Source organism: Mustela nigripes, chromosome 6 (genome assembly GCF_022355385.1).
Source record: "Mustela nigripes isolate SB6536 chromosome 6, MUSNIG.SB6536, whole genome shotgun sequence".
In the NCBI taxonomy this organism is placed as follows: domain Eukaryota; kingdom Metazoa; phylum Chordata; class Mammalia; order Carnivora; family Mustelidae; genus Mustela; species Mustela nigripes.
The window spans coordinates 100,890,226-100,910,353 of NC_081562.1; the positions used below are offsets into that span (position 1 = coordinate 100,890,226).

At 53.2% G+C, this 20,128-nt stretch overlaps 2 protein-coding genes across 4 annotated transcripts in view; both read left to right on the plus strand.

Annotated features, from left to right (window-relative positions):
• SCNN1A (sodium channel epithelial 1 subunit alpha) overlaps positions 1-3,098 on the plus strand; it is a 25,529-nt gene extending 22,431 nt beyond the window's left edge. For all 3 annotated transcript variants that reach the window (XM_059403753.1, XM_059403754.1, XM_059403752.1), the window contains exons 9-13: positions 638-716; positions 849-906; positions 1,076-1,131; positions 1,273-1,348; positions 1,702-3,098. In XM_059403753.1, the coding sequence (XP_059259736.1) occupies positions 638-716; positions 849-906; positions 1,076-1,131; positions 1,273-1,348; positions 1,702-2,082 (650 nt within the window). In that variant the 3' untranslated portion in view covers positions 2,083-3,098. The remainder of the gene's footprint in view (positions 1-637; positions 717-848; positions 907-1,075; positions 1,132-1,272; positions 1,349-1,701) is intronic.
• A 3,589-nt stretch (positions 3,099-6,687) lies between these two features.
• TNFRSF1A (TNF receptor superfamily member 1A) lies at positions 6,688-19,964 on the plus strand. Its single transcript, XM_059403763.1, has 10 exons — positions 6,688-7,205; positions 14,829-14,982; positions 15,236-15,364; positions 15,578-15,727; positions 15,973-16,051; positions 17,807-17,880; positions 18,007-18,117; positions 18,425-18,453; positions 18,635-18,947; positions 19,074-19,964. Exons 1-10 carry the CDS (start codon positions 7,167-7,169, stop codon positions 19,388-19,390), a joined length of 1,395 nt encoding a protein of 464 aa, XP_059259746.1. The 5' UTR covers positions 6,688-7,166; the 3' UTR covers positions 19,391-19,964.
• The last annotated feature ends 164 nt before the right edge of the window (positions 19,965-20,128 follow it).

A 20,128-nucleotide genomic window follows, 5' to 3' on the forward strand; every position in this document is an offset into this window, starting at 1 on the left:
GAGAGAGAGAGAGGGAAGCAGGCTCCCTGCTGAGCAGAGAGCCCGATGCGGGACTCGATCTCAGGACCCCGAGATCATGACCTGAGCCGAAGGCAGCGGCTTAACCCACTGAGCCACCCAGGCGCCCCCCAGTTTTCTTTTTGACTTTAAGATTTTTGTCCATATCCTAGTCATCTTTACATGGATGTGTCCTGGGTTGTATTTGGGTTTGGGTTTTTCTTTTTTTTTTTGGATTTAAAAAAAAAAAAAAAATTTCCTGACTTAGCTTAATTTCTTTCTTTTTTTTTTTTTTAAGATTTTATTTTTTATTTGACAGACAGAGATCACAGGTAAGCAGAGAGGCAGGCAGAGAGAGAGGAGGAAGCAGGCTCCCTGCTGAGCAGAGAGCCCGATGTGGGGCTTGATTCCAGGACCCTGGGATCATGACCTGAACCGAAGGCAGAGGTTTTAACCCTCAGAGCCACCCAGGCGCCCCTTTAGCTTTATTTTTTAAACAGTTTTTGGTGCCTCCACTTGGGTGGCATTGCTATAATGCAACTTGGGATGTGGGTACCCACGTATCTTGGGAGACCACTTGGATCTGGGGTGAAGAAGGTGGAGGTGCCCCAGGAAAATGGGCACATCTCTGCACCCACAGGTTACTGTTACTATAAGCTCCAGGATGCCTTTTCCTCGGACCGCCTGGGCTGTTTCACCAAGTGCCGGAAGCCATGCAGGTGAGTGTCTCCTTCCCCTGGGGCACGGGTTGGGCAGCTGGCCACTTGGCTGGGGAGAGTACAGGGTACTTGGCTAAGCCTTTGAGTGGGGGACCCTCACCACAAGCACTGAGCTCCTTTCTCCATCTCCAGTGTGACCGGCTACCAGCTATCTGCTGGTTATTCACGATGGCCCTCAGTGACATCTCAGGTAAAGTGGGGAAAAGGGGATGTGTGTGTGTGTGTGTGTGTGTGTGTGTGTGTGTGTGTAAAACTGTGGTCTTCTCTGGGTATGTATATAGATGTGTTTGATGCCACACCATACTCTGTAAGCCTGAAGAATATGGGATGACCCCATTGACACCCCCATTCTTTTCCAGGACTGGGTCTTCCGGATGCTATCCCAACAGAACAATTATACTATTAACAACAAAAGGTCAGTCCTGCCCTGATCTGGCTGGGGAACGGAGTCCGTGGGAGGAAAAATGAGTCTAGGAAGAGGATGTGATCAGGATGTGATGAGGGTCTGAGAAGTTAATCCATTGCCATTTCTTCTACCCTCTCCTCTACTCCAAAGAAATGGCGTCGCCAAACTCAACATCTTCTTCAAGGAGCTGAAATACAAAACCAACTCCGAGTCTCCCTCCGTCACGGTATGTCCTTACTGAGTCTGTGATTCTCTTGGAGGTCTTAGTGGGTGGCTGTGAGGGAAAACAAGGGGGTGCCTCTGGGGGGCCACAGGGGTCTAGGCTTTGAAGGTAGGGGAAAAGGAAAGGAGAGGGGACAAGGATGAAGGTTGAGAAGATTGGAAGAAGGGGAACTTGGACAGAAGAAGTCTCTGGGTACGGCGACAGGGAAGGGTGTGCCAGATGGGTATGACTTGGACAGAAGGGGTCCAGGGAACCACCAAGAGGCCGAAAGGGGTGGGTGTGGGCCTCGTGGAAGGAGGGATGGGGCTCTTCTTCCACCTTGGCCCTCATGGTCAGTGTGCCCTTTTCCCTTACAGATGGTCACCCTCCTGTCCAACCTGGGCAGCCAGTGGAGCCTGTGGTTCGGCTCCTCAGTGCTGTCTGTGGTGGAGATGGCTGAGCTCGTCTTTGACCTCCTGGTCATTACAGTCCTCATGCTACTCCGGAGGCTCCGAAGCCGCTACTGGTCTCCAGGCCGAGGGGGCAGGGGCGCCCGGGAGGTGGCCTCCACTCCAGCCTCCTCCGTCCCCTCCCATTTCTGCCCCCATGCCACATCCCCCTCCTCATCCCCACCAGGCCCTGCGACTTTCCCAGCCTTGACAGCCCCTCCCCCTTCCTATGCCTCCCTGGACCCCTGCCCATCTCCATCCAGCTTGGTGAGGACCAGCGCCTCAGCCTGTACTCTGGGGGAGCCCTGAGAGGGAAGGAGAGTGTCCCCCTCCACCCAAGGCAGGCGCTTCCCCTGGTGGGAGGGGGAAGGCTTGGCAGGATGAGAGAAAGTTTGGGGACTTCCTCTCAGAGCTGCCCAACTGCCTTTGGTGTGGGGGAGGGAAGCAGGATGGGAAAGGGGCTACAGAAATGGCCAAGGAACCTGCCCGGAATGGCCCTGTCTCCTGCCCTGTACCCTCTGGTCCTGCCTTGAGAAGACGCTGATTTCCCTTCTCAAGTGCAAACAAGTCTGCCTTTCCCTTGGATCAGCCAGGCCAAACTTGGAGCTTCGACAAGAAACCTTCCCTGGAAACCGCTGGCGACCGGAAACAAAACACAAGCAAGAGAACACAAAGGCATGCACATTTCCTACCCAGCCCCAGGCCTGGCCTCGCTGCTTTCCAGTAGACACGTTAGCACCTCTTCTTGAACTTGAGTGGGGAACACCACCCAAAAGCCCCCTTTGTTAGTTCTTGGGCAATTCCCCTTCCCAGGGCAGGGACTGGAGCAGACCAGTGTAGGAAAGGCTTGGCCATTCTTAGGTGGCCCCAGGACTCTTCCAGTCTCATCTGCCCTACGTCCCCACGGAGCCATATCCCAGTGCCTCTGCGTCCTTTATACCTCTACATATTTGCTCCAGTTCTCTGCTCAGCCTGGAAGCTTTCCTCACCATCTGGAGAATTCCTGCGCATCCCTTAGAACCCTACTCTGACACCACTACTTCTGCAAAGACTGTGGTTCCTTCTTGTCTTCCCCAGAGTTGATCACTTCCCTCTCCCCTGGACTCCCGTAGCACAGCATAACATCTGTTTTAGAGCTGATGTTGCCTGATGTTTAGAGCTGATGATGTATGCTTTCTTGTTCCTTTGTGCCTGCCTCCCCATCTAGACTGTGGAGCTCCTTGGGGTCAGGGACAGGGTCTTGTTCATTTACGTATCCTCAGGGTCTAGCCCGGTGTCCAGCTTAGAGCAAGTAGGCAGGCGCTCAATAAATATTTGCTGCATAAGGAATGTCTGGAGAGCTGTGCAGGGGCACCATCGAGGAGGTAGGGAGGGGACACAAGTCCTTGGGTCACTGCCCAAGCTTGTCGGAGGTCCCAGGGTGGGGCGAGGGGACCCTCCAAAGCCCTTGGCTTCACAATGGAAGCAGCCATTCTTCAGGGGTCTTGGCAGAGACCAACTGTACCGCCAGCTCCTCTGTGGGCATCACTGAGCACCTGCTAGGTGGCCAACACCATGTTAGGGTTGGATGGCAAAGCCATGGTGCTGTCCCCCTTAGGACACCTACTGGGCAGTGATTGGGATGACTCACCCTCGTCCACTGTTGGAACTTCCTTTCCCTCCCCAACTTTACTTACGTCATCAGTCATCCACCTCTCCAACTGCTAAGTGCAATTGGAGTGACTCCGCACCCAGTCTCAAGATAATGCCCTCACCTGCCCATCTCCCCATCAACTGCCCAGTAGTTTGTTAGGAGGGGTGGGGTGTGGGGGAGGATGAGACACAGGCCAGTTCGAACCTTCTGGAACCTCCAAGCCTGGTATATTCTTAACCTCTCATCACTGCAGACAGCAGCAGCAGGAAGCCTTGTGCTTGTATTAAAGGAGCAATGGGGATGTGAGTGGAGCCCCGGTTTTTGGAATCTCGGTTCCTTCCTCCATTCTAGCATCAGACCCGGAAGCCGGAAGTTACTCTTCCTCATCTTCGAGGACAAGTCCCTGCTGCCTTGGTCTTACCCCTCTCAATTACAATCTTCCCTGTCCTGAGGAGCCACGGGAACCTTGGAGAAGGAGGGGTAGGCCGTGAAAGGAACGGAGAGGTAGAAAAGGTTGTGACAGGAACTGACGTGAGGACTTCAAACTTCCCTTTCCTAGACTTGAACTGATGAGGGGAAAATGGTGGTGTCACAACCTCTGTTCGAACCCTCAGGTTCAGCCTGTCTTTGTCTTTGCTCTCTGGGCCTTTCCTCTCCCAGGCCCCAGACCCTCTCCTCTGGCTGCAGGACAAAGCCTGGAAGAGAGTGATCAGCTCCTCCTCCCCTCCCCCCACAACCCACAATGGAGTTTCTCCTGGCCCACTGCCTTTCCACCCTGAGCTGTTTATCTCTTATCTGTACAGACCCTTGGACCCCAGGGTTAGGAGTCAGAATGGGTGTCAGAGAAGAAAGTCTTCAGGTTGCTTTCTTTTCCTTATTGATTGGCAGGTGAAGTGACTTGCCCAAGCTTCTAATTCTTACAGAACCAGTGAGGTCTCCTGCTATGACACATCCTGGCTCCCTGTGAGACATGGAGTCATGTGATGGGGCTGGGGCTGGAACCCCAGTCACCCAGACTTGGAGCAGTGTCCTTTTGATCATTCTGCTGCTACTGTGTGTGTATGTGTGTGTGTGTGTGTGTGTGTGTGTGTGTGTGTTTGTGGTATGTGTGAGACACACACACATACACACGTGTGGCATGGGGGGAGGGGTCTGTGCTCTTTTCCCTTCATCTGTTAGTTCACAAGCCCTAACAGCCAATTCTATCATGCCTTAGTTCACCCCTCTCCTGTTCCTCCATCTCTTCCATTCCCTCCATCACCATTATTTCTTCTTCCTCTGGAGGGGTCATGTCCACAATCTCACCTCCTCCATGAGACTAGTTAGCCTTTCATATGCCTACAAGCACCCACCTCTCACCATATTTTTAAGGCAGAATTTTATTGAAAATTTATTTATTTTTATTTATTTATTTTTAAAAAGATTTTATTTATTTATTTGACAGACAGAGATCACAAGCAGGCAGAGAGAGAGGGAGAACAGGCTCCCTGCTGAGCAGAGAGCCTGATGCGGGCTTGATCCCAGGACCCTGAGATCGTGACCTGAGCTGAGGGCAGAGGCTTAACCCACTGAGCCACTTTATTGAACAATTTAATACCAAAATTTTCAAAATTTAAAGTAAATACACTTTTAACCTCAACAATGAAAGAAACTCTCTTTTTGTGCCTGGCTAAGTGTAATGGCTTTGACAGGTGGCGCAGACTATTAAAAATTCATCGTGACATTAAAAACAGGACATTAAAGTTGTTCTTTTTTTAAAATTTTTTTTTTAAAGATTTTATTTATTTATTTGACAGAGAAAGATCACAAGGAGGTAGAAAGGGAGGCAGATAGACAGAGAGAGGGAAGCAGGCTCCCCGCTGAGCAGAGAGCCCGATGTGGGACTCAATCCCAGGACCCTGAGATCATGACCTGAGTCAAAGGCAGCGGCTTAACCCACTGAGCCACCCAGGCACCCCATAAAAGTTGTTCTCAATTGGGAATACTGTTAATTGTGCAATTACTAACATTGCTACCACTTATTGAATGCTTAATGTATGGTAAACACTTATTTTTTCAGAAGCTGGAGGGTGGGGTGAAGTCAGCCCTGGGTAGCAGGCATGTGAGCTCCATTCCCTTCTACAGATGCCATGCCCTCAGGATCAAAGAGGGGAGGCCAGGGAGAGCCAGGGAGGATGGAGTACAAGAGGTGGGGTCAGCTGGTAGATCCAGGAGAGAAAGGGCCAGGAGCTCTGGTTCCAAGTCACAAAGACCTCTCCGGTCTCCCTTTTTTTTTGGGGGGCGGTGTACCTCGTGCCTGGGCTGGGCACTATGAAAGTCATTGTGCCCAGAGGTTATTAGGGTGAAAGTTGTACCCTTGTTGTGGGACTCATCTGGGAGATACCCTGCACAAAGGGGAGTGGCCTGAAACACCCAGAGGATGGTATCGTCTGATTCAAGCGGACAGATAGAAAAGTGACAATGTTGTCTATCATAGTAAAATGGGCCCTTGGGCTGAAGTTGGAGCTCCCGGTTTCAGCTGGCATGCAGAGAACCTGCATGTGTAACTCCAGGTCTCAGTTTTCTTACGTATAAAGCAGAAGGCTGTGGCAGATCATGTTCAAGGTCAATTAGGATTGATATATCAGAATATTTGGGAGAGGGGCACTGAGAATGTACTGGTAAAACGTGATTGAGGTATCTTTAATTTCCAAAGCATTTTCACAGATACGATCTCATTAATCCTCATGACATCATTTCCCCCATGTAGGTGGGCCAGGCAATGTTACTCTCACTTAGTAAATGAGGCTCGGAGGAGGTTTTGCCTCAGGTCCCTCGATTTTTTGTGGGGGAGCCAGGATCAGCAGCTAGGGGCCTCAGCCAGGCAGGGTGGATGAGAACAGAGTAGCGGGGGAGGGTGTCAGGGCCCCAGTCAGGATGGAAAACTAGGGTGAGGGTTCACTCCGAGTCTGGGTTGGAGGGATAAACACCCAAGAAAGTGGGAGACTAGGGTGTCAGTGGAGAACTTGGGGGGCAAGGGAAGAGCTACTAAGGAACACTGAGTACCTGTCATGGGTCAGACACTCAACCTGTTCTGTCTCAGTAAAACCCTTACAACCTACTCCCTGAGCTAGGTTCCCTCCACGTGGCAAATTGGAAGACAGACTCATAGAGCATAGTTTGCTGGTCCAGGACCACCGAGCTAAAAAGTAGAGCCTCCTGAGCTGGAACCCAGTGACTGCTACTCCAAAGCCCTGAGTCGGTGTTCACGTGGGAAAGGTCGGTGACCGGGTGAATGAGGAGGGAGGAGCTTAGGGTCCCTTGGTGTTGGCTAGGGAGGGGTCGGATTGGTGGGTTGGGGGCCAGAGGCCGCTGGATCCGGGACTCGGGCGCCTCTGACTGAGCTCCAAAGGGTTACAGCCCTTCGCCCCCTCCTCCCGCCTCCTCCCTTCTCCTCCCCCAGGCTCTTCCTGTCCCGCAGTTGCAACACCCTATCTGCCGCTCTCTCCCTCCCCTCCCACCTCCTCGCTCCTTTCTGCTTTAATTTTCTTCCAGTTCTTAGGACTCGGGCTCCAGCTCCGGACTTTGGGGTTGGAGATCCCGGCCCGGGACTGAGCCGTGATCCTCACTCCAGTCTCCACCTCAGCTCCCCTGCCCGCGGCCCGGGCTGCTCTTGGGACCCGGCGGGCCCGCACATCCCGGACTCCGCCGCCGCCGCCGCCACCGCCGCCGCCACTGCCTGAGCCCTGATGGGGGAGTAAGAGGCCACCGCTGGCCGGTCATGGGCCTCCCCACCGTGCCTGGCCTGCTGCTGCCACTGGTGAGCCCTGGGACAAGGGCCGAGTGGGCTGGGGGAGGGGTGGGGAGAGAAGGGGAGGACGCCGCCTCGCTCCAGTGGGCCCTCGTCCCGGCCCCCGGCCTCGGGCCAGCGTGGCCCCACTTCAAACGCGGCCAGAAGTTCGGGTTCCTCATTCGGGCCTCCGGCGCTAGTCGGAGGCCAGGGGGACAGTGAAAGGGAACCTGAGGACAACCAAGGAAGTTTGCTGGGGCTAGGAGGTGGCCGGGAATGTGGGGACAGGTGATCCCCGAGGATGGGGCAGATTCCAAAGAGTAAGGAAAGGAATGGAAGAAGGGAGTCCCCATGATTCAGAGTTCTGTCCTCTGGTCAGCTGGCCAGCGGGTGTGTGTGGGGGGTGGACCCTGTGCAGCGGCAGGGAGGTGGGATGCGCTTGGGCCCCGGCTGAGTAAACCCTGGCAGAGGGTAGGAGTTCGATGCTAGTAAAGGGGGAAACTGAGTCTGGGAACGGCTATGGGTTGGTGGGTAAGTTTGGGATGCTATGTGTTTTTGCCTGTGTGGAGGGGCATATTTGGGAGTAGTGTGGGAACTGGACAGGGCAGTGCACTTCCCAGGGCCAGGACGCCCACCTGGAGGCATTCTGCACCCCCTGCCTCTGGCTCAGCTTCTAGATGGGTGGCCTCTGTTGGACAACTAGCCTCACCTCCACCTGGTCCAGTCCTGTCCCTGTGCCTGCCTTCCGGCCCCCTTCCCACAGGCCTAAACAACAATCTCTTGGTTTCTTCTTTTACAGCGTGGTTTGGGGAAGTTAGTAGAAAGTTGTTTTCGTCACTGGAAAATGTCCCTTTCTTGTGCCTCAGCCTCATTTCAGTGTATCCTCGATCTCCCTGCCTGTCCCGGAGTCATCCTGTGTCATACTCCGAGCACCTCTCTCCCACCTGCTGGGGTGGATTTTCCTGGCGTGTGCTGGCTGGTTTCTTCTATGTCTCTGCCCTTCCCTAGCCCAGATCCTCCCCACTCTCCTCTCCTCCCGTCTTCTCTGGGTCTTGTCCTGTCTCTCCTAAGCATTCCTATCTTTTCTATCGGTTTCCCCATGAGAGTCTCCTTTTTTGAAACGTTTTCTCTTTGGTTCCTCCCTCTCCTCTGTTTGGAGTCCACATTTCTAGACCCTGATCCCCCCAGTCAGCACCTCTCTCCATTTGGGCCTCACTCTTCTTCTCACTCTCCCACCTCCTGTCTCCCCAGTCACAAAGAAGTCAAGAAGTCTCTTGACTTCTCTCAAGGTTGTCCTTCTCCCAGGCTCCCTCCGCCCCCGTCTAGCTGCCTGGTCTTACTTCCGTTCTCTCTTAAGGGGTAGGTCACTTGGATTTAAATCCTGGCTCCCTCACTGACTAGTTGCCTGAACTTTGGGCAGGCTACAGAACCTTCCATGTCCTAGTTTCTTTATATCTAAAACGTATGTAATAAACACTACCTCCAAATGTCGTTCTGAAGATTAAGTAGATTGATACAAAGTTGACCCTTGAACAACAGGGGTTTGAACCACACAGGTCCACTTATGTGCAGATTTTCCCCATTAACTACAGAACTGTAAATGTATTTTCTGTTTATGATTTTCTTAATGACATTTTCATTTCCCTAACCTACTTGATGGTAAAAATATGGTATAAACACAGAACATACAAAATGTGTGTTAATCAATTGTTTCCGCCCTCGGTTTGGCTTCCAGTCAAAGGTAGGCTATGAGTTGTTAAGTTTTGGGGGAGTCAAAAGTTATACATGGATTTTTCATTAAGGGAGGGGTGTTGCCCCGTGCTCCTAACTAATGTGTTGTTCAAGATCAACTGTGGGTTAAGTATTCAACTTATCAAGTGCTGGGTCTGTATTAGACATTATTTTAAGTGCTGGGATGACAGCAGTGAACAAAATCTCTGTCCCCATGGAGTCTACATTCTAGTAGAGGAATAAGGTATAGCAAGTGGAAAGCACTTAGATTTGTCTTGTTCCAGTTAGTAGTATTGTTTGGTGGCTACTGTGTTTAGAAAACAGAAGGTAAGGGTAGTCTCAACAGATAAAGGAAAGTGCCTGGGGACTGGGGTGGAGATGGTGGGGGACCCAAGCTCAGCCTGGAGCTGGAAGGAAAACGGAAGGTATGGAGGTCTGTCCGAGATTTTCAATTGCTGGCCATTCAGTGGGCAATACTGAGCACTGGAGTTAGGCTTGTGTGGGGGGATAGTGGGGAAGAAGACTGGAGAGACTGAGACAAAGCCTGTAGGATTTTGTTGTTCTCAAGGAGTTTATAGTCTGGGACCCAAGACAGCTTACAGCCAAAAAATCATTTCAGCACAGTCTAGGGGGAAAATACCCACAAAAGCGTTTTGGTGTGGTGTCTTAGAACACTGATGGGGACATGGGAGGCACAGCCAGGGAAGGGAATGAGCATCACTCAGCTGTCTCCACTCTGGTCCCAGCTGTCTCCACTCTGGTGATGCTCCAGGAGCACCTTCTGCCTAGACTGCTGTCTCTGACCCAGCAGAGAATGGGACGCATGAGCAGTGGTGCTCCCTAACTCTTTGTGGCATGAATCAAGGAACAGGCATGGGTCAGATGGAATGAGGAAGGGAAAACCTCACAGAAAAGTGGTTTTGGGGCTGAGATTTGAAGTCAGTGGCTGGCAGGGTGGCTGGAAAGAAGGGAGACTGGTTTGGGGAGTGGGGGGAGGGAGAGGTGGGATTTTGTGTTGGGAGTAGGTAGGGGTGGAAGGACCCCTTGGCTGGAGTGCAAGGAGCAGGTTGAAGAACAAGAAGAAATGAGAATGAGAAAATTGGAGGGATTGGGGGAGGAAATGAAGAGAGAATCTTGAATGGGGTCCGAGGTAGAGGAATCCATCCATTCATTCGTTCATTCTTTCATTCATTCAGAAACAGTTCTCTGAGGGCCCATGGCTTCTGAGAATGTTCCGAATAGCAGCAATGGACCCCTGCAAGTGCTCATTCAGGGAAGGAGGGACTTGTGTGGACATGATGTTCCAGGTCAGGCTCTGGAGAAGTACAAGCTGAAGCGTGAACACAGACGAGTGTGTAGGATGGATCGGAGCAGTCAGCGGGAAGACAGTTGCAATAATCCAAGTGTGAGGAAACCCGTGGGTATGGCAGGACTGAGAGATCACCGAAGGAGGACTAGCAAGATGAACCGGCAGACCCAATGGATGGGGACTGGGTGGGGAGGTGCGGTGGGCAGGGCGCTCGAGGAGAGAAGGGCCGCAGAGCTTTCGGCACTGGTGCTGAGAAGTATGTTGTGTGACATTTCTAGCCCAGGAGATGGTTCCATTGAGTATGGGGCACCTTAAGGGTTCGGGAATAGCCAGATGAAGTACGCAACTAACAGGCTAGAGCAGGGCTTCTCAAACCCTTTTCTGCCTTCCTGTCGTTTGTATGGGCTGCCTTCAGTCACCAGTGATGCTTAGGAGAGGAGCACTTGTCAGACTCTCCGGTGGGGGAGTGTGTGGGTGGGTGCGCATGTGTGTGGGAAGTTCGGGGCATGGTTTGAAAACTCTCCCCCTTGGGGCGCCTGGGTGGCTCAGTGGGTTAAGCCGCTGCCTTCGGCTCAGGTCATGATCTCAGGGTCCTGGGATCCAGTCCCGCATCCGGCTCTCTGCTCGGCGGGGGGCCTGCTTCCCTTCCTCTCTCTCTCTCTCTGCCTGCCTCTCTGTCTACTTGTGATCGCTCTCTGTCAAATAAATAAATAAAAATCTAAAAAAAAAAAAAAAAGAAAACTCTCCCCCGGAGGCAGGTCTGTTCTTACAAGGGGCACTGACTCTCTCCTCCCCTCTCTGGGAAGCAGTGGCTTCAGCTGGAGGGGAGCACAGATGAGTTGTTAGTCTGGCCAACCCATCATTATTTACTTTGCTCCTGTCATTTTGGGAGCTGAGGAGATACCCAGGAGGATAAGATGCTATCTCTGACCACACTCTCTCTCTGATCGTTCATCTCATAGAGTTTATGGTCTGTTTGGGGAGATCATATCAACTCCCCAGGATAATTATAACTAGAGCCAAAAGTAGATATTGTTAATTCGCGGTATTGAAGATCACAGGGGGCTGAGCATCTAATGAGCTTGAGCGGGGTAAGTGGGATTAATGGGGGGCTTCAGGAGAAGGAGGTGGGATTGCAACTGAGCTCTTGGAGGAGAAGCTGTCATAAAACTCCCCAGAAATTTTGACATTCCAAGAACAAACGCATTTTAATTTAATGAACAAATTAATGCAGGGGAAGGGCCCTGCTAAGGTCCGGAGGTGCTGGGCCAGGGTTAGACCACAGGGTCCCTCGCGCTCTCTGGGTTTCTCCTGGGGCTTCTCCACCCCCTTTGCAGCCCCAGCACAGGAAGTCACACTTTAAAGTCTCCCCAGGCGGAAGTTGTTGGGGAGTCTGAGGGGTGCTGGGCCACCCCCTCAACTGGCTCTACACAGGCACCTCCCAGCTTCCTGCCTTTCCCCTGCTCCTGGCTAGGGTCTTGGGGCTCAGAGCTTGCTTACCTCCTAATTTAGCTGCAGGGTACAGCGACCGAGGACCTGCTCCTTGAAGCCAGCCCGTGCCTGAGGCTCTGGCTACTAGGGGTCAGAGAGGGCTGGCTGGGGCATTGTGGAGGCTATAGAGACCAGGGAAATAGGGCTGGCCCTCTTCCATCTCTTCTCACCTGCTTCCTCACTCCTGGATGTGGGTGTTCAGGGTTCTGGAATGTTTCCTCAGCTGCCAGTGGACGTCTGGGGCAGGGGAGAGGGCTGTGGAGACTCAGAACTGGCCTCATTTCCTAAGGGTTGTTTGGGGACCCCAGGGAAGTCCCCAACCCCAATCCCACTGGCCAGAACCAGCCAGGCTGTGGGAATGCAGTGAACCCCGGGTGGGAGGGCAGCCTTGCTTTGCTTTCTTTTGCAGCTGGGGAGTGTCAGGGGGCTCCTGTGAGAACCCAGGGATAGGGCCTGTCAGTTGGGGACTGGTCTAACGGGGAGGAGGAGCCAGGCGGGACCTGGTCTAAAGGAAGGATGCTGAGGGGCGGGATGGAGCTGAGAGGCCCCTCAGGGAGGGGTGGGTAGTGACCCCGATGGGAGGAAGCCAGGGGTTGAGGAGACTTCCCTTTGGGATGGAATGGGAGAGGGAGCCATTTCCCGAAATACGTGGCCCAAGTGGGACAGGGGTCCTTTGCCTGGCTCTTTTGAGAGGGAAAAGGAGGGGGAGGAAGTGTACTCCGAGTGGGGATTGGAGGGAGAGCCTGGCCCACAGGATGAAGGGCTCACATGGGGTCTTAATGGCTGGCCAGTCCCTCCGTCTTTGTGCTGACTCATGACCCTTGAGGAGCTGGGGAAGCTGCTAGTTCTCTCTCCCTTCCCCTAGATGCCCTCCCTCCCTGGCCTGAGTCACTGGGCGGAGCTGCTGGGAAAAGATTTCCCTTTCCCGGATCTGACTTAACCCCCAAAGTGCTGGAGAGGGAAGGAGACACTAGGCTTCACAAAGCCTAATGTCTCCCTCCCTCGCTCCCATTCCTGGGAAGCTTATACCTCACATGCCAGTGGTCCCCGAAAAGCTCCCCACCAAGGCTGTCCCAGAACTGGAGCCCCTAGTTTTTCTCCCTGACTCTGTCTCTGCTGCTTGGCTGTGCTTCTGGGGGTGGAGGGGTGGGCGGGCTCCCATGGAATTTTAAGTGCCAGTAACCTTAGGCGCTGAGAGCTCTTCTTCAGGGAAAGGAACCACACTTTCAGGATTGGGAAGTTCTTCCCATAACCACCCCAAACTCTTCCTGTTGCCCTGAATGCCCCAATCTTGTTCAGGGGAGATGACAGTTCCGGAGTGGGTCAAGGAGGGTGCTGCCCTCGCAACAGCCCTTGCTGTTGCACAGGTTTCTGTTCTTGGCTGAGCCTCCAGCTTCCAGGCTGCAGCGTCCCCCAGAGGGTGCCTCAGAGCATGACCTCCCTACCTGCCTACCTGCCTGCCTGCCCAGGCCGTGGGCTGCCGAGCCCTCCTGTCCCAGATGGGGGTTTCCATGATCTGATTATTAGCCTGTTGCTTCCCAGTGTTTAACACAGTTTGAGGACATCCTCTTATCTTGACATAAAGTATGTATACAGAGGGAAAAACAAATCCAGGCCCAGGGAGAGTCAGAAAGAGGCTGACCGGAGATCAAGGGACAAAGTCTGGGTTGGAGCTTGACCCCCACTCCTGGCTTTGCTGTCCCTGGCTCTGAGGCCAGAACAGAGCAGGTGATTCGGTTGTTGTGCGCTCGCGCAAGACTGTGAACATGCCTCCCAGAATGCCCTGGTGTGTAGAGGGCATCAGGACTCCCACATCCACCCTCAGCTCTAGACTTGCTGGTCCTTTGAGCCTGACCACCCGCTTCTGGCCAGCTCCAGCTGCGTGGAACCTACATGCCTTTGTCCTCTCCTAAACTTCATCAGTCACCTACCTCGTTCCTGACCCAGAACTTTCCCTTTTACTCCCCTCCCCATTTGCCCTGGCTAGCCTGGGGCCTCTGCAGATTTAGTGGTGGAAGAGGATATGGCCTGGAGGCCCAGGGCAAAATCCTAAGTGAGGTTCTTTTTTTTTTTTTTAAGATTTTAAAAAATTTATTTGACAGAGAGAGGTTACAAATAGGCAGAGGGGCAGGCAAAGAGAGAGAGGGGAAGCAGGCTCCCTGCTGAGCAGAGAGCCTGAGATCATGACCTGAGCCGAAGGCAGAGGCTTAACCCACTGAACCACCCAGGCACCCTCCTAAGTGAGGTTCTGATAGAGATGTATAAAGAAATTCTTCCTTTTGCTTCTGCCCACTCCCCAGGAATGGTGCCCACAGAAACATCACTTACTTCCACGCCAATCTGATTTTATAAAAAACATTTTTGCCAATAGAATACAATCCAGGGGGCGCCTGGGTGGCTCAGTGGGTTAAGCAGCTGCCTTCGGCTCAGGTCATGATCTCGGGGTCCCAGGATCGAGTCCCACATCGGGCTCTCTGCTCAGCAGGGAGCCTGCTTCCTCCTCTCTCTCTCTCTCTCTCTCTGCCTGCCTCTCTGCCTACTTGTGATCTCTGTCTGTCAAATAAATAAATAAAATCTTTAAAAAAAAAAAAACACACAATCCAGGAATGTGCACAGATCCTACCTAACTGTTCACCTCTGTGAATGTTCACAAGGCGAATACACTGTGATCATAGCGTCCTGATGGAGAAACGTCACCCCAATTCTTAGGGCTCCTTGTTGGAAGGAAGGGCCATAACTGAAGTCACTTGCAAGTTCCCAATCAAAACCACCACCACCACCACCACCACCACCACCACCACCACCCCCCTTCCTTAAACACCTGCCCTGTGTCCAGCACTATTAGCTGCTATGAAAAAAGGATAAAATAGAGCTCAGGGGTCCACTAGCCTTGACCTGGAAGGACAAAAATTAGTCCACAGAACAACGAGGGAAGAATTAAGCACTGGATCACATGGGGCCACCTGTCTGAGCTTAGAGGAAGAACATGGAGTGAGCAGGAGTGGCCTAGGGAGAATGTTCCACTGAGAAGGGACTTGTGCTGGGAAGGCTTTGACTTGCTACCTCCAAGGCTCCCATCCACCCCCTCCTGATGGAATCTCCTCTGTCTGACTCTTCCCCAGGTGCTCTTGGCTCTGTTGGTGGAAATATACCCCTTAAGGGTTATGGCACTGGTCCCTCACGTCAGGAACCGGGAGAAGAGAGCTATTCTGTGTCCCCAAGGAAAATATATTCACCCTCAAGATAATTCCATTTGCTGTACGAAGTGCCACAAAGGTAGGAGAAAGTGGTAACAGCGAACCTGCTCAGTAATGGGGTCCTGCTTCTTCCTTTGCCTTTTCCAGAGGTTCTAGAACCTGGAACCTTACCTCCAGTCTCCTGACTTTGCTGCCTCTCCTGGGCTGGGATTTTGTCCCTTCTTTCCTCTCTTAGACACTTGGGGTGGGGGTGGGGGATCCTGGCTGTTCTCTCTAGCGGGGGTTCCTTCCTTGAGCTCTCGCTGTTACCTAACCCTGCTACTCCATCACAGGGACCTACCTGTACAAGGACTGTCCCGGCCCGGGGCTGGACACAGACTGCAGGGAATGTGAAAACGGCACCTTTACAGCTTCGGAGAACCACCTCACACAGTGCCTCAGTTGCTCCAAATGCCGAAAAGGTGAGTCTTAGGAGGCAGCAAGGGCTCTGAACAGAGTGTCAGGTAGCTAGGTTAAAGCAGTGCCTACGCCTATGTGCGAGGGCAGACATTTCTGCTCGTGGGTGTGGGTGGGAATGCTTGTACATGGGTGAGTGCATGGGTGGGGACGTGTACAGAGAAAGACACACACTGCTGTGGGGCAGGGGCTCACACTCCATCTCCTCCCCTCTCCAGAAATGAACCAGGTGGAGATTTCTCCTTGCACTGTGTCCCAGGACACTGTGTGCGGCTGCCGGGAGAACCAGTACCGGCGTTATTGGAGTGCAACCCTTTTCGAGTGCATGAACTGCAGCCTCTGTCTCAATGGCACAGTGCACATCTCCTGTGAGCATGTCTCTCTCAACCCCAGTCTCCCCCCTGCCTCAGGGTGGTCCCGGCTCAGGCTCAGGAGGAAGCTCTCTGCCTCTGTGCCGCCCCCTCCACACAACACTTTCATTCCTTCCCACTCCCGAAATCTGTGGGACCACCTACACTCTGGCCATCTACCCCCCTGCCCCTTCTGGTTTTCCCTGTGATCCTTGGGGTTGCAGGGGGGCCCTCCCCTAGCTGTGCTGCATCTCCCCCTACAGGCACAGAGAAACAGAACACAGTGTGCACCTGTCACGCGGGTTTCTTTCTAAGAGTCAATGAATGCATACCTTGTGTTCAGTAAGTATCTCTGTCAGCTGCTGGGCACTGGATTGGGTGGGGAGGGGGTTTGGGGTAGGATGGGGTGGCTGCAGGTGAGAGCCAGCAGCAGGGCAAGGGAGACACCCCAAGATGCTCTGGCTCTTACTGGCTGAGTGGCTGTCACTTCGTGTCAGTACACCAGACAGTCCTTCCAGCTACTCCTTCTCCCCACCCGCTGGGGACTTGCTCCTAAAATCTGAAGGAGTCTTTGGGAATGGAGGCTCATACTTCACAGCCTTGCAGTTCTTTTAATTCAGACATTTGGATTTTGGGGTGACAGGATCTACTACAGTTCATTGATTCTAGGACGTGCATTTTCACATCTCTGAAATCAGGCTTCATCTAATAATTGAGAGGTATTATGGTTTAACTGGCAGCTCTGTGTGTGTGTAGTAAGTGATGGTGCTTCTTATCACTGATGGCAACTTTGCTGCAATATAGTATTTCTTCCCCAGTCTCTGTTCAGGCCTCCTTACCTTTTTTGGCTCCACGGAGCCTAGTCTTAAACACTTGCTTGCAAAGAAGGAACTCAGGGTTCTAAAGTTCAGTTGATCTGGGTTTAAATATCAGTCAAGCCACTTAGGCTGTTTGACCTTGGGCAAGTTACTTAACATCTCGGGGTTTTAGTTTACTCACCTTCAAAGTAAGGCTGATGACATTCACTTGGATGGTTATAGAGCTACAAAGTGTCCGACACTGAACACTGAACTATTTGTTTTCTTTCTTTCTTTCTTTTTTTTTTTTTTAAAGATCTTATTTATCCATTTGACAGAGATCACAAGTAGGCAGAGAGGCAGGCAGAGGCGGGGTGGGAAGCAGGTTCCCTGCTCAGCAGAGAGCCCAATGCGGGGCTCGATCCTAGGACCCTGGGATCATGACCTGAGCTGAAGGCAGAGACTTTAACTCACTGAGCCATCCAGGCACCCCTTGTTTTGTTTTCCTACTGAGTCTGCTTTGCTGCTTCAGAGAGCTTTCACACTCATTCCATGAGGTTCTCACCAGGAGCTTGTGCGGTGGGTAAAAGTGCCTCTTCCTGCTTTCAGATTCCTGCTGAGAATTCACCTTCCCCTGAACTCCTTTTAGCCCTCCATGGAGTTCTTATCACTCCATGCTCCCAACAGGGAAAGATATGCTTGTTCGAGAGTACTCTCTGGCTGCCCCCAACAATATGTATTTCAAAACTTTTCACATGCTTGCTTGATCCCTCTCCCAAAGTCAGGGATTGTTTATTTCAAGAAAAAGCTCTCCAGTCTCTCTTTACCAGGGGATTCTCATCATTCTCATGGGATTCAGTTGCTGTTACCATTTACTGAGCACTTACTATATGTCAGGCAGACAGATCTCACTTAACTCCTCAATTCTGGCAGATGGGCAAGAGCCTTATTTTACAGTAAGCAAACTGAAGCTTACTGGTTAAATGGCTTGCTTGGAGTCACACTGCTAGCCAATGAATGGGCTGCAATTCCTAACCCGCCTCTCACTGCTTTTAACTTTTTTCTACACAGCCTCTTGGAGATCAGTTCTAAAATTTAATTATTTTGTGATTAATTGGGTTTCATTCCTCTCCATCAGGAGCAGTTTAATTTCCCAGCAGAGGTTTCATTTTCCATTATATCAAGAGAGAGCTAAAATAATCATAAAGCAAAGGATTTGCAACACTGGATCCACCCCCCCCCCCCCCCGTCTTCCTCTTATGGAAGGAACCCTATTTACCTGTGCTATCTCTTCTTTTAGCTGTAAGGAAAACACAGAGTGCAAAAAGTTGTGTCTACTCCCTGTGGAAAAGGTTACGGTCCCTCAGGACCCAGGTGAGGACAGATCACCCTGTTCCCATGCTCACCTGCCCTGTCCTAATCCTTGATCTTGCACCCACCCAGCCAGCCCTGCTGCCTCCTGTTGCCTCCTCCTCTGACCACAGCCTGCCTTGTCTCCAGGTACCACAGTGCTGTTGCCCCTGGTGATCTTCTTTGGCATTTGTGTTTTATCCTTCTCCGTTGTTTTAATGTGCCGCTACCAACGGCAGATGCCCAGGTTCTTCTCCACTGGTGAGTGAGTGGGGCCTTTGGGAGGGGAAAGCATGCTGGCAGGGATGTGGGAGGAGGGTGAATGGGCAAGACAGACCAACTTGGAGGGGTATGAGGAGTGTCCCCTTAGTTTGCTGCTGAGAACCTTGTCGGCAGGAGACAGCTCCGATGGCTTGTGAAAGGTCACATTGCATCAATAGTTCTCTTGTCCCTGGGGCCACTTTAGCCCTGAAGCATGTCACCACAAGTCCCCACGGCCAGCCCCAGTATGGGCGCCAGGGCTGAGAGAGGAAGTGAAATTTGTGACGCTTTGTTTCTTTTTTCTCAGTTTGTGGGAAATCGACACCTACAAAGGAGGTAAGATGAAACTAGGAACCTACCCCCAACCTTCCCTGATTTTCCATAATAATCCTGTGGTACCCAAATGAACCCCCCCACCCCACCCCTAACTCCCTCTAATCCCAGCCCCCTTCAAGAGTAAAGAGGGTTAGGGCTGTTTTTCCTCTCCTTTGTTAATGCTGTGCCTTCTCTCTTTTAGGGGGAGCCTGAGACCCTGGCCTCGGTTCCAGGTTTCAGTCCCACCACGAGCTTCAGTCCCACCACGGGCTTCAGTCCCACCACCGGCTTCAGTCCCATCCCGGGCTTCAGTCCCATCCCCAACCCCACCTTCACCCCCAGGTCCGTCTTCACCCCACGTGACTGGTCTAAGTTAAGGGCTCCGTCAGAGGCTGGAGAGATGGCCCCACCCTACCAGGAGGCTGGCCCCATGCTTTCCGCGGCTCCAGCCTCCACCCCCATTCCCACCCCAGTTCAGAAGTGGGAGGACAGAACCCACATTCAGCGCGCAGAAGGTGAGTTCCCAGCCGCAGCAGGCGGGGCTCCTAGAGTGCGCGTGCGCGGAGGGGGGGGGGGACGGAGGCGGGCCGGGCGGCCGCTGGCGCCGGCTTGTGGGAGGCTCACCGCCTGCTTCCCCGCAGCCGACCCCGCGGACCCGGCGACGCTGTATGCCGTGGTGGACGGCGTGCCCCCGTCGCGCTGGAAGGAGTTTGTGCGCCGGCTGGGGCTGAGCGAGCACGAGATCGAGCGGCTGGAGCTGCAGAACGGGCGCTGCCTGCGGGAGGCCCACTACAGCATGCTGGCTGCCTGGCGGCGGCGCACGCCGCGGCGCGAGGCCACGCTGGAGCTGCTGGGCCGCGTGCTCCGTGACATGGACCTGCTGGGCTGCCTGGAGGACATCGAGGAGGCGCTGCGTGCCCCACCCTCTCTCTCGCCGGCGCCCCGCCTCCTGCGGTGAGGCCACGCCCCTCCCGGGAGGGGCCTGCCCTTAGGACCACCGCCCCCTCGCGGGGGGGGCCGGAAGGACAGTGCTGGATGCCCTTCGGACCCTTTTTCTGGACGAGGGCCTTGGAAGGGCCAGCATGGCTGTCAGCCACCTACTTGGTGCTACTCTCCAAGTGTACATAGATTATCTCAGCTGCCGGAGCACTGCCAGGGGCTCAGCCTTGTGTATGAGACAGGTGTGTGTTTGTGTGTGTGTGTGTGAGATCCTGAGAGAGGCTGAGTGTGCCAGGAGCCCAAGCTTGTGGCTGCAGAGATGGGGTGCCTCGCCTCACCGCCCAAGCAAGGCAGCTTAGGGGCCTCTAGTTGGTCCCTGGGCCTTTTTCACAGTAGATAAGCAATCTTTGGATCAGTTATGTTACACTAATAGAAACTGGGCACCCCTCTGCCCCCTGCCTGCACAAGCAAAGAGTGAGCTGACCGTCAGAAGGCAGGCGTGAGCACAGAGCACAGAACAATAGGGCTGCCTGCTGGAACTGTGGACTTTTGTAAATACACTAAAACTCTGGAATTAAAGCTTTGCTCCTGGAGGGGATAGTCCTTCTGAGTGGTGGGTGTGGGAGGCTGGGGCAGAGACCCGCTCCTGATGTGGGGTGGGGGATGGGAAAGGCCCTGAGATTGGGCCAGGCACCCCACCAGGTGACAGAGTAGCCTGTGCGAACTCTGTGACCCCTTCCCCATCAGGTTCTTTCTG